Below are 12,766 nucleotides of genomic sequence, written 5' to 3' on the forward strand. Positions count from 1 at the left end.
TTGGTGTTGGAAGCTTCTAGTACAGACATTCAACACAATGACAATACAATATTTATATTGTATTGTCGGTCGGATATTATTATATCCGACCGTCCCGTGAATTAAACATGAGAGAGACACTGGTGTGGCGTAACAGGCTTTACCATTCAGAAAAATGAGATTAAATAGCTCCTAAAAAAGTCAAAAACACTCTTGGGATGAAGTGAGTTGCTATTAATGGAAAACCCTAAAACTATACCCAAGACGGAAGGATTTAATGGACTGGGCCTTTTTTGGATTCTACACGACTGTTGAGTGCAAGTCCAAAATAATAACACTGCCTAAGTTCTACAGCTTGAAAATGTTTGAGTTTATATTGAGATCTTCAATAATATTGATGTGTGATTGTGGACAAATCTGAGCTCAGTCTGAGACGTTGAGATCTCTTCTCAAACTCTAGACATTTGTGAGATTTCTGACTCTTTTTCGCCGAAGACTTAAGCAAGAGTTTCTATTTGCTGTCCATCACTGATGTCTTGGAGGGATTATTGAGATGATTTTTCTTTCTAGGACGGCATACTAAAAAAGGTCATATCTCCACAAAGGACCAAAACGCATCTAAAAAACCCTGAAAAACAGTCCATGCAATACTATATTACTATATTTCGAGTCTCCTGAAGCCAAGCGATAGCTTTGTGTGAGGAACGGGCTGAAATTTAATCCATTTATAAGTGTCCGCACAAGCTCTTTAGGGAGTTACTAAAGACCTGGTAGAAATCCAGACTCTGTAATTAAAAAAAATTCAAACCAGTGTCCATTTGACATTGAGTTCAATCCATCATGTGCTTATTACGCTTTCACTAACTTAACCAGATCTACCCTGGTCATTAGGGATGTTGTGGTGATGACCGGTTAATCGACGTGTAAAAACACCGGTGACAAAAAGAAAATGAAACCTTAACCGGCTCTTGATAACAGTGCTTACATGTTCGACTACATGTTCTTTGCCAGAAAAGCCTCCGCCATCGTCTTGTCAGTCAGCACTTCACTCTCCTCAGATGATGAATAAAATCTAACTCCTGCTGCTGATCTTTGCCGCGACACTTGTTCCCATACGCTGAATGCACCAACTGTAGTTTGGTCTTTAACTAAACTAAGTGATTTACTACAATAAAAATAAAAAATTACGGTGGGGGTTGGTGCCGCGGTGGACAAGTGATGTAACCGGTAGGCGGGTGGACACGGTGTATCACCGGTGACAGCGACTATCGCAACAAGCCTACTGGTCATCCATCTTCATCACATGACTGCTTTGGGCAGTATCCCATAAAAAAGAAAAATCTTTAACACTTTAATATCTCAATTATTTCTTCAAGATATTAATGACATTAAATGGAAATTAAATGCAACCTTTTGTTTCTACATTTCAGATTTTTCTCCTGAGAAAGAGTCAGAAATCTCACAAATGTGTCTGTCATTAGTGTTTCAGAAGAGATCTCAACAACGTCTCAAACTGAGCTCAGATTTGTCAAGTCTGCAAACAAAAGTGAAGATCTCAACATGAACTCAAACATTTCTCTTCGAATTGACCCAAATCCAGATTGTTTTACCTCGACAATCTGCATTCATTTAACACCTCCTGACTCTTCATGGTTTTCAACAATCGTCTCATTTATTTCTCTTCTTACATCTGAGACACAACTAAGAACGCCATCAAATCTCTCGAGCTATGAAAGAGCAACAGTAACATTTGTCTTTTCGTCACCACACTAACTGTCCCGTCCAGCAGAGTCTGTGTACTCGAGCTACTTCTTTAACAAACCGAAACAGATATTATATTACAATAACGATGACATATTACATAATTACAATTAATATAATTAGTCTGCCTTCAGCTCCTTGCTTAATTGCACAGAACTGGGGGGTCAAAGCTAATGATGTGAGGCAAAACCAGGCGGATTTCAATTACAATAATCTTATTACACAGGATTCTAATGGCACTTTTTTGTAGGGAATTCATGTTTACCATCAGCAAAAAAAACACAAGCCTATGAAGCCCAGATATCAGATTATTCCAAAGCACTGCCATCATTCAATACATTATTCAACATCTGCTTTATCACAGTAAAGTTTTATAGAGCCACATATGAATATAATGATATACTGCACACATTATGCAAAGCTAAAGATCCATTCCTCCACATAACACCTGCTATTAAAGCAATCCCTTTTGCCAGACTGTTTTTATTCCTTTAGAATGTAAAACATCTTAGACAAAAGACTACAATAAAGATACACACAGCAAAAAATATAAAGTAGACTTATTTCAAAGAAATCCGTTACATACATTTTAAGTTGCTTTATTGAGTTTCAAGTACCAACTTTGTCTCAGACGTCTCTTTTATAATTCCTTATAAGAAATGAAGGCAAAAATAATACACTTGAGGACATGGGTCAAACCATACGTCGACTGGAATATATTCCACGGAGGACAAAAGACTAGGACATCACACACAGAAAACAGATCCTCATCGATCGCGACAACCAATCAGAAGCACAGCTTGAAGATTTCGCACTTCTTTTTTTCAAACTTTCCATACCAAAAATTTCAAAAGGAATTTTAATGTGGAGACTTACAAAGGGACAGATTTGAAGAGTGACCCTCTTCAAACGTTCTCGAGCAGAATTCAGAACTCCGGTAATAGTTTTCTTTTCTCCGAGCGAACGACAAGATGGTACTTGAGTTCACTTATTTTAGACTCTGTGGCAGCACCTATCCAGATAAGATATGACCTCGCGTTTAAAAGAGAGACGGTTGAAATGATGAGAGTTTTATTCGTCGGCTCGGAGAGACGGGAAACCTGACGGTCTAAATTGATTTGGGGGATTTGATGAGTAATTCTCACTGCTATGAGAAACTGGTCTGCAGACACTAAGATTCAGTATTATAATGCGAAAATCAATGTCATAGAAATAAACAGGTTGGGTTTGTCATATTGTCAAGTAGGCCGTAAAATATTCCTAGTGAGAAAATGATCATTATTGGTCCTCCTGGAAGACTCCAATGCTGTGTTTAGACAACAATATATCATGCCCAGCCCCGTTGAAAAGATACAAGCTTCTAACAGTACGGTGTGAAAGCACTAAAGCTGCAATTATTAACTTTTTTGGTTAAAAATAAATAAAGTCAGTTATATAAAAAATCAGAACTCACTTCTTATCCTCACATCAGTAAGCTTGTAGTAATAATGAAGTTGAGCTGTTGCGCTCTAAAAAGTGCTGGGTTGTTTTGGACCCATGCTGGGTAAATACTGGACACAACACGCTGCTGGGTTAAAATGACCCAATGCTGGGTTAGTTTTAACCCAACTTCTGGGTTGTCATTACCCAACCATGAGTGGAAACAACCCAGCATTGCGTAAATTGTAGATGCGTTTACAATAAAATAAAGAGCATTCATCCTGTTAGTTTAGAAAAAAAACATGACATTAAACGTATAAAAAGTAAAATTAAGAGTAGAGACAGAATTATGAAGGAAGGATACAATTATGAAGAAATTTCATTTCACATATTTTCTTGAGGTATGTTATGATTTTCTGTGTAACATTACAAAATTACACGGTGAGTAAACAGTATAGTATACAAATTCTAAAAGTATGCAAGTATAAACAAAGGTAAAAGATTAAAATGAAATAAATGACTAGCTAAAAGTCACCAAGTGATAATACTGCATATTGGCCTATTGAAAAAACAAAATGCAGTTAAAAAGTTAAAAATCAAAGACAGCAATACTGAATAACATCATTCTGAATTCTAATTGACCTTTCGCAAAGCCCGCCCCCTTTTGCTATGTCCGACATCATTTACATTTATGCATTTAGCAGATGCTTTTATTCAAAGCGTATATACTATACATTAGTTTCTAAGTATGTGCAATGACCTTGCCGTTGCTAGCGCCATGCGCTAACCACTAAGCCACAGGAAAGCTGAAACATCAGCCAAAGCGCTCCCACTGCGCTAAAGAATATTTATTGTGAAATAACCTTTTCTGGAAAAAAATGACGTGTAATTTCAGCCAAAAGCACTAAGAAAGTCTGCAATATGCATTTGAAGTATATATTCAGAATGTTAAAGTGACTCGGAATAATGCAAACAAAATAAAGATCGAAGCTCTATCTTAATGCACTGTGCTTGCTGTAACGACATAACGTGTGGATAGCGCCATTGGTTTCTGACACGTTTAGGCAACTGTGAAACTGTGATTATGACCATAAAGATCAAATCTGACCTCCAATATTGTTGATGAGATCCAGTCCTTCAGCGCGGAGCAGTCAGTCTATGAGGTAAAAACATTATGACAACTAAGATTCCACAGTGACATGACTTTTAGCTGGAATCATGTTCGCACAGTGTAACGGCCAGCAACAATCGCGAAGGACAAACGCATAATGCACAGCCGGTTCAACTCTATGGTTTGATTGTCGGACAAAATGGCGAACAGCAACAGGGGCGCATAATATCGGCGTTATGATTGGTCCGGTCGCCTGTCAATCAAACTCCACACGAAGGGTCAAATGGATGAGCCAATCAAAATCTACCACACTCACTTTCGTTCATCACCTTTTCCACTGTCACATCAAGGGTGGATACTAAACATATCAAGCAGTCTCGTCACAGTACAGAGGTCAGCATGTCGAACAAAGCTAATGATGGAGATTTCAAATAGCAAAGGCATAATTTCACTCGCACTTCCATAAGTACCGTCTATAATTGATGTACCATTTTCTAACCAATCATCCTGTAAGTGCCTGTGCTGTTGAACTCCATCAAATATCGGTGAAATTAGCAATGCCATTCGCTCTTCAATTATGAATTACACACGAAAGGCTCGGAAACGAGATGGGCGTCGTGGTTAGCGCCACCACCGCAGATTCCTTCCCGCGCTTGCTGGAAGAAAAATTACAGGTAGTGCAGCCGTACGTGTGTGATGCCCGGCACAGACATTAGGACTAGGGATGTAACGATTCACCGTGAGCCGGTTGAAAATCGATTATAATGTGTGACGATTCAAATCGGTTGAAGTGTGAACTGAATCGCAATACATTTTTTGAACAGCAGGGGCCGCCATGTTCACTGCAAACCTAAACGTGGACATGCTGATATTTCTTAAATGCAAAAAAATCCAAGAAAAGCACAGACAGTATTAGTTTGTTTATATTAAAGAGACTTTTTCTATTATTAATTTGTTATAAAATTGCAGTTTAGTTTTGTTATTTGAAATAAAACACTTTTATTATACAAAGAAACGTGAAGCATTTAAGAAATAATGCAAGGGAAGTTATTCATTTCTAATTTGTTTCAACTCATTTTGTAAAAATAAATCGTTGAGTAAATCGTGAATAAATCACATCGTGAGATAAGAATCGTGCATCGCATCGCATCGTGAGCTGAGTGAATCGTTACATCCCTAATTAGGACAGATCTGTTACTCACAGACGGTGCAACACTGACTGACACAAAATCTAATTTGCCATTTACAACTCGACTCATTTTAGTCTAGTAATGGTTTATCCTGTCAATAATGAAATAAATAAATAACTCTACCAGCAATCGCAGCGTTCTGATTCTTATTCAGAGACGGTCCTGGTCAGGCCAGTGGTTTCAAAACCAATATTAAATGTCTCGGGTTTTTAATCAACCTCGTATTAAACCTCGCCTTTTTCGCCACTTATATTGAGATGGGACAGGAAATTATTGGACAGGGAGAGAGGGGGAAATAAGCCAGACTCAACCCCGTCTCTCCCACATGAGCAATTATAGTTGATATTTAGGGAGCGTGTGGTGTAACCAAGGGATTAAGGTTTGGCAGATTAGCACGGGTTGCTCTCCATTACTGGACCGTGCTGCCAAAAACCACATTTCTCTATTGACAGCCATTTACTGTAATAGCAGCCGTGTATTTTGGCAAGACAACATTGTCATGATGTCATTTCCTGCGAACAGATAGCTTTATGCGGGCGTCCACCACTGACATAAAAATGAATTTTCTGGTAACGCTTTCTGATCTTATCCCATGCGCAGATGGCAAACCGCTCTCTTACGGATCGCTCTGGACTCGAGTCACACATTCATCATCATTCTTTTTCTTCAATTTTAATAGTGCTAGAAATGCATTTTAAAAAGTCAGCGGGTTGAAACGCTGTTCAGTGTATCAAATCCCACACTTTTGAATCTGAATGAAAAGCGATGAATCGAAACAATTCATGTCAATCGAAACATTTACACTGGCAGGCAAGCTATATATGATTAGATAGCAAAAAACAGGCCATTCACAAATCTGCGATTTTAGAAACCCAACATCCAATCGCGCCGAGGTTTCATGAAGGGTCTCACATCACCTGTCTTCAGAATCATGAGTAGGTGTCTGTCGGTCCGGCCTGGCTGGGTAATGTTAATGATCACTGTGTCAGAGACCTCTACCCTTTAATCGGCTTTACTTCACTCTCTCTCTTCATAGCTCTCTTGCTGAGCTTTCAATCAATTACAGCTTTAAATCTGAACGAGTCCGCGGACACTCACAGGACATCCACATGGATCTAATACGCTTAACCACAAAAAAGAAAAACAATCACAGCTGAGATCTCTTAAATATCTCGATTATTTCTCCTAGACGTCAGTGAGATTCAACGAGATGGGAAAAGAGTCAGAAGTCTTAGAAATGTCTCCATTAGAGTTTGAGAAGAGATCTCAATGTCTCAAAATGAGCTCAGATTTGTCAAGACTGCAATTAAAAGTCAATATTGTTGAAGATCTCAATATGAACTCATTTCTCATCAAATTTACCCAAATTCAGATTTCCTCAGGACACAAACCATTGCCTGCTGTATTAGCTACTTGATATAATGTACAGTATAAAGATTTAGATTTTTATTATGTCTAAAAAGAAGTAAAAAATGACATAAATGACATGTGATTAAGAAACATGCAAGAAGCATGAGTCCGCTTCTTAATATTAAACAGACTATAATGTAATATTTGATAAATATGTGGCTTGATTATGTTATTTTCTGATAGATTGCATGGGTGTTTTATGGCGTTCAGTAATAAAAACAGTTGTATGTAGTTAACGTGACCATACTAACAAGACAAACCTTGACAACTGGATTAACTCTAACATTGTGAAAATGATCAGGGTTTCTCAGGAGAACAATACAGACACTGTCCGATATTTCTGCCTTTGCGATTTATCAGTAAAGGTGTTTATCAGTGTTTTGCTAAAAGTCCAAATTAATACCTAAAGCCTTATATTTATTTCCAGGCGGTGAAGAAAATTCCACTGCAAATCGTGACCTGCTAACACTGCTCTTATCTAACATCATGTCATTTGCATAACCATCCTCTCATTTTGTAGGCCGGATTGTTTAAATGTGAACTTTTGGCCTTTTGGGATCTTGTATAAGCAAAGCACACTACATGCATTTCCATAATCACAAACTATCATTCATAATAATGTGATTCCTAATAAAACCATTTCTACTTTATATAATCTAACAGCAGTCAGGACTGATATTTCATAAGTTTTTGTCAATTCTACACACACATTTAGACCACTGTAAAACAACAGAGAACCCCACGGAGAATGGTGTTCTCACTTACGCACGTCAACTTTTTTAATAGCAAGTTAACGGAAACGTCTTTAAGTGCGAGCCAGAAAATGTCTTCTCCCACATCAATGAGACATCAAGACACCATGAGCTCTGGAAATCTGGCAGTGAAATGTACGGAAATCACACTAGTTTGTCTTCACGCACAACATGTCGACATAAATAGACACCTCTCTCTGACACAAACACGTATAAACACTTTAATGTGCAGCATGAGTGCGTCCGCATTTTTTACATGATGTCAGTCATCGGGGTTCAGGAGAGAACATAGGAAAAAGAATTACTGCGATATATTATTTTCTGAATTTGTGTTTTAGTATAGTTTAATAGAAGTTTTCCAATAACACTCAAACATTCTTAAAACAAAGATGTATCCACTGAGTGAGATAATAGGACTTGTTTATATTATAAATAACTTACAAAATTATTTTTAGAAACTATAGTTTAGAAAATTTTGCAGGAAGAAGATAATGATTTGTATAATTTAATTTAACACACTTTTCAATTTTCAATTACTTTGTAATAGTAACTTTATTTAAATATAATTTTCAGAAAAAAAATGTTTTTTTATAGTCACATAAGGTTACCAAGTTAAAACTTACTCCATTTTACAAATAGTCATAATACAAAATTCTGAATTTCCTACTTTTTAAAAACACCTGCCTATATTCCTATATACTGTATATAACTTCCCCAGTAAGAAAAACGTTGGAAGTCAAGCAACATCTTTTTTTTCCAAATGTTTCGTTCCCTATTTCACGGATGAAACCAACAATGCATTATAAGTCAAACCATTCCTGTTGGATTTCTTTGACTCTGTTGATGTTGTTTTGTATTTCCTTGCAATAATAGTATTAACATCAGCATTACAAACACATGTTGTTTGGAAATGTCACTACACACGCAAACACACACAAATACTCAACCACACCAAAGTGCGCTGCTTGCTAAGTACAATACTCGTTCTTTATCATTTATTTCCAGGAAGAAACCTGTTTTACAACAATAAAGTCTTCCAGTCACATTCAGGGCATTAGTTGAAAGTCTAATCTTACAGCACAGATGTGTAGGACGCCTGTAATTCAGGCATTTGAAGAGAACTCAGGGCATATATAGACATTATAGAGCTTCCCACAGTGTTGGCACCTCACAGAGAGCATGAAAAACCCAAAGCCAGAGTGAACTCATGCACCATGACACCAATATAATGTAAACATCTGCTTTTAAAAAGAGAAATTCATCCTGACTGCCAGACTTACACATTCATGAGAATCTTAATGGGCTCGGTTTTAAAATCTAGAGAGCTGACTACGTAGACAGCATTTTAATGCTTGCTAGGGATTCACATAAATCAAAGCCTGTTTCGCTGAGCAGATAAAAAAGTAGAATAGGTAATGTATTATTGGCAAAATATACTCAATATTTGTAAAAATTATTTCCAATTAATCCCACAATGCTTTGTACAAGATCAGAGTAAAACTCTTTATTGTAAAAGTTACGTTATAAATTATGTTTTATAAATTATAAAAAATAATATTTTATAAAATAATTTATATTTAATACCTCAAAATGTTTAAAGATAAAAAGATTTAAAGTGTATAGCAACATCGTATATATAGTAAGTCATTGCATTTTTCTTTAATATAGTGCAGCAGAAGTGCTTTACAATGAGGTTCCATTCACTAACATTAGTTTAACGTCCAGTGTATGAATTTTAGCGGCATCTAGTGGTGAGGTTTCGAATCGCAACCAACAGCTCACTCCACGCCTACCCCCTCACTTTTGAAGCAGTACGGCGGCTGACACAGGACTAAAAAATGTCGGCATGTTTTCGCTTCTTTGCCAAAGTAGATAACGCATTTACGAAATGCAAATTCCATGCAAAGGACCTGCACTGTATGTAGATAGAAATATAATAAAAACATAACGCTTCATTATGTAAGGTCTTTACACACCTCTGAAGACATAGTTATATTGCATTTCTGTCAATAGATCCTCGAAAAAATTACACATTAAACCTTTAATGCATTCGCTAACATGAAGTAAAAATTTGCGATTTTTACATCATTTAATAATCTGTGTTAATGTTAGTTAATACAGTTGTTCAGTGTTCATTAACTATTGTAAATTGATATAAAATGTAATTTTAAACATGTATTAGTAAATGTTGAAATGAACATAAACCAAGATTAATGAATGCTGTAGAGATATTGTTTATCATTAGCTAATGTAGTTTACAAATGGAACCTTATTGTAAAGTGTCACCAAAATACTTGTACAATGTTTTGTACCAATGCATGTACAATGATGCTCATGTATAGCGTTCTGAATCAGTCAAAAGAATCAAGATGTTGTCTTGGATAGCTGCCGATGTAGATTTTGGACCAGAGCCACTGTGTGTATGATGTATTCTCCAGCACAAACTGCATGACAATCACTCCCCACTTTTACATTACCATTGCAATCCAAACTGCATGACAGGCATCAAACGTGAGCCCATTCTTTGTGGTCTCGATATGATGAGCGATCCAGTTCAAACAGTTGTTAGAGCAAAATGAAAAGCCCTTTAGGGTTTACAGGCCCGCTTGCTTTAATGTTGCTTTTGAAGCCTGAATGAAAGGAAATAATTCCTGGGTTTCAATCATCTATACGTCTGTCAGCCACAACAACATCTCTATAGATTCACAGGAGAGAATTCATCCCTCACACCCACATACAGGACTCGGCAGTGAAAAATGTCTTATAAAACATATAGATCCGCACACAGACGCTCATGCACACTCCGGCTGACACGTACGCGCACTCTGTTCTTTACCTCGGGCGATCAGCCTGGCTGACTCCAAATGTTCACAGGGTGGGCACCAAAGGAAGGAAACAGTCAATCAATATGCATGAGGCAGAGGAAGACAGAGAGACGGAGGATCGAGGAAGACGGGAAAACAAACGGATACGCTTAGTCTGTTTCCCCAAATGAAGGACCGTAGTTCTCTCTCTTTAAACTCAGCCATTACGCCATGACCCTTGATTTGGCAAAGTGAAAGAACGAGAGCGTCATGCCGAGGGAGGTGCTCAGTTCGCAGCACTGCTTGGAATTGCTTGGGGAAGTCCAAACCAACAACCATAACAAGCTCACATTTTCTCTGAAACCAAACATGTATGCATGTAAAAAGTAACTGTTTTTGGATTATTAGAAATGAGCAGCAGACAAATACATATGACAGAGAAAGTTCTGGCATGAAACTCTAATCTAAACCAATCTGACATAAATACTACACGGCGCAGCTGATTGGTTCCTTCCGTCTCAGCACCCAATGAGCTTGCTGCTCTACGTTTAAATCTTGGCTAATGATTGTTGTAGCAGTGCGTTTCAGAAACCCTCCTCCTTCCCCAGCTCCACCTGTATAGATCTGTGATCACGGCGTTTATTCATATATGTATATGTGCAGCAGCATTCCTTATTTTACACTACCATGCTAAACCCTCCGAGAGTTGTCATGACAGAACTAGATTTATCAAATTTTCTTGGATGAAAGGAAAGAGTGGTAGTCTTACTTCAAATATGGACACTATCCAAAACAAAAGTTTTTGTCCTATAGATCAAATGTTGCTATATCTTTGTCAACCACTGATCTCAGACATCTTTCGTACTGTTTACAGTTCACCTGTTTACAACAAAACTGCGCTAGTTGGGTTATTTTTACAGTAGCACATTTCTTGCACGACCTCTCTTTTCAAACACGCGGAGTTGAAAGTGATAGAAAACATTGTACTGACTGTCAAGTAAAACAATCTGTGGCGTTTGCATAACCAAAGGAATCTGCAATTACAATTCCCCAATTATACCATCAGAAGCTTTGAGAGAAAGCAGGTCCCTCATTACGAAGTGGGTCAGACAAAAACACACAAAAGCAGGTTGAGTCTAACCGAGGCCAAAGTTTTCTACTTGTTTCTCATCAAAACCGGAGTGTGAAGTTGGGTTTGCGAGGCAAACAGGGAAGAGTGGGGACATGGGCAGCTTTAGATGGCTGGGGATGTGGATCCATGTTTTTCTATGAACACAGGCACAGTAATGAAGGCAATCCGTGAAGTGTTCTTACCTGCGCGAGGTGCCAAAAACAAAGGAAATTTGATTGGTGAGAGCGAGAGCAGGTGGAGTGGGTGAGCGGACGACACACACGGCCCTCGGGTCACATCAGACTCCATCGCCCTCATGGCCGCGGCTGCCAGCGCTATTCCTTTAGACCTTCCTCGCTTGATGGCCACAGGACAACCTGGATTACAGACAGAAAGATACAAAGACAGAACATTACTGTCAGAGACTTCGTGTTATACATTCAACATAATACTCTAACTGCTGCCCATTCCTCAGCAAAATGTGCTCATAAATGTTTATTTTGAAGGTTGAGCTTAAACTTGGCCACAGAAATGGTCCCGATAAATTTAGTAACGTCACTCCGTGCGGAATTCTCTCCAGGGCAGGCAAGTTACTGAAGTGGAGGGGGAAGAATCTATTTAAAGGCATGATGTATAAACATTGGGTAAGCACAAAATGGGCGTTGAAATATGTGTATGCAATCTGTGCACATATTGGGATTTATAAAAATAAAATAAATCATGTAAATATGTGCATAGCCAATGGACACTCTTGACTGTGCGTCCATGCTTTAAAGGGATACATACTGCAGCCAAAAATAAAAATTCTGTCATGAATTACTGACAATTCTGGGATGTCATTGACTGCCATGGTAGTAAAAGGTGCCCCAGAACTGTTTGTTTTCCTAAATTCCTTAAAATATTTTCTTTTGTGTTCGACAGAACAATAAAATATATACAATAACTTTTTCCTACTATGGTAGCCAATGATGTCAAAGAAATGTCAGTTGCTAACATTCTTCCAAATATCTTTCTTTGTGTTCATCAGAACTGAGAAACGCCTACAGGTTTGGAACAACTCGAGGGTGAATTAACAATGACAGAATTTTCATTTTTGGGTGAACTGTTCCTTTAAGGATGAAATCCAGTTTTATGGACATGCTACAGTATTCCATATTTCTGCATATTATTCCATATTAACATACTGAAATTATCACAATTAAAATCCATGAATGTAAATCAACAGTAGA

At 37.7% G+C, this 12,766-nt stretch overlaps 1 protein-coding gene across 2 annotated transcripts in view; it reads right to left on the reverse strand.

Annotated features, from left to right (window-relative positions):
* tcerg1l (transcription elongation regulator 1 like) overlaps window positions 1–12,766 on the reverse strand; it is a 72,441-nt gene that overhangs the window by 41,087 nt on the left and 18,588 nt on the right. For both annotated transcript variants that reach the window (XM_057359433.1, XM_057359434.1), the window contains exon 6: window positions 11,741–11,914. In XM_057359433.1, the coding sequence (XP_057215416.1) occupies window positions 11,741–11,914 (174 nt within the window). The remainder of the gene's footprint in view (window positions 1–11,740; window positions 11,915–12,766) is intronic.

This window comes from Triplophysa rosa, linkage group LG18 (assembly GCF_024868665.1).
Source record: "Triplophysa rosa linkage group LG18, Trosa_1v2, whole genome shotgun sequence".
NCBI lineage: Eukaryota > Metazoa > Chordata > Actinopteri > Cypriniformes > Nemacheilidae > Triplophysa > Triplophysa rosa.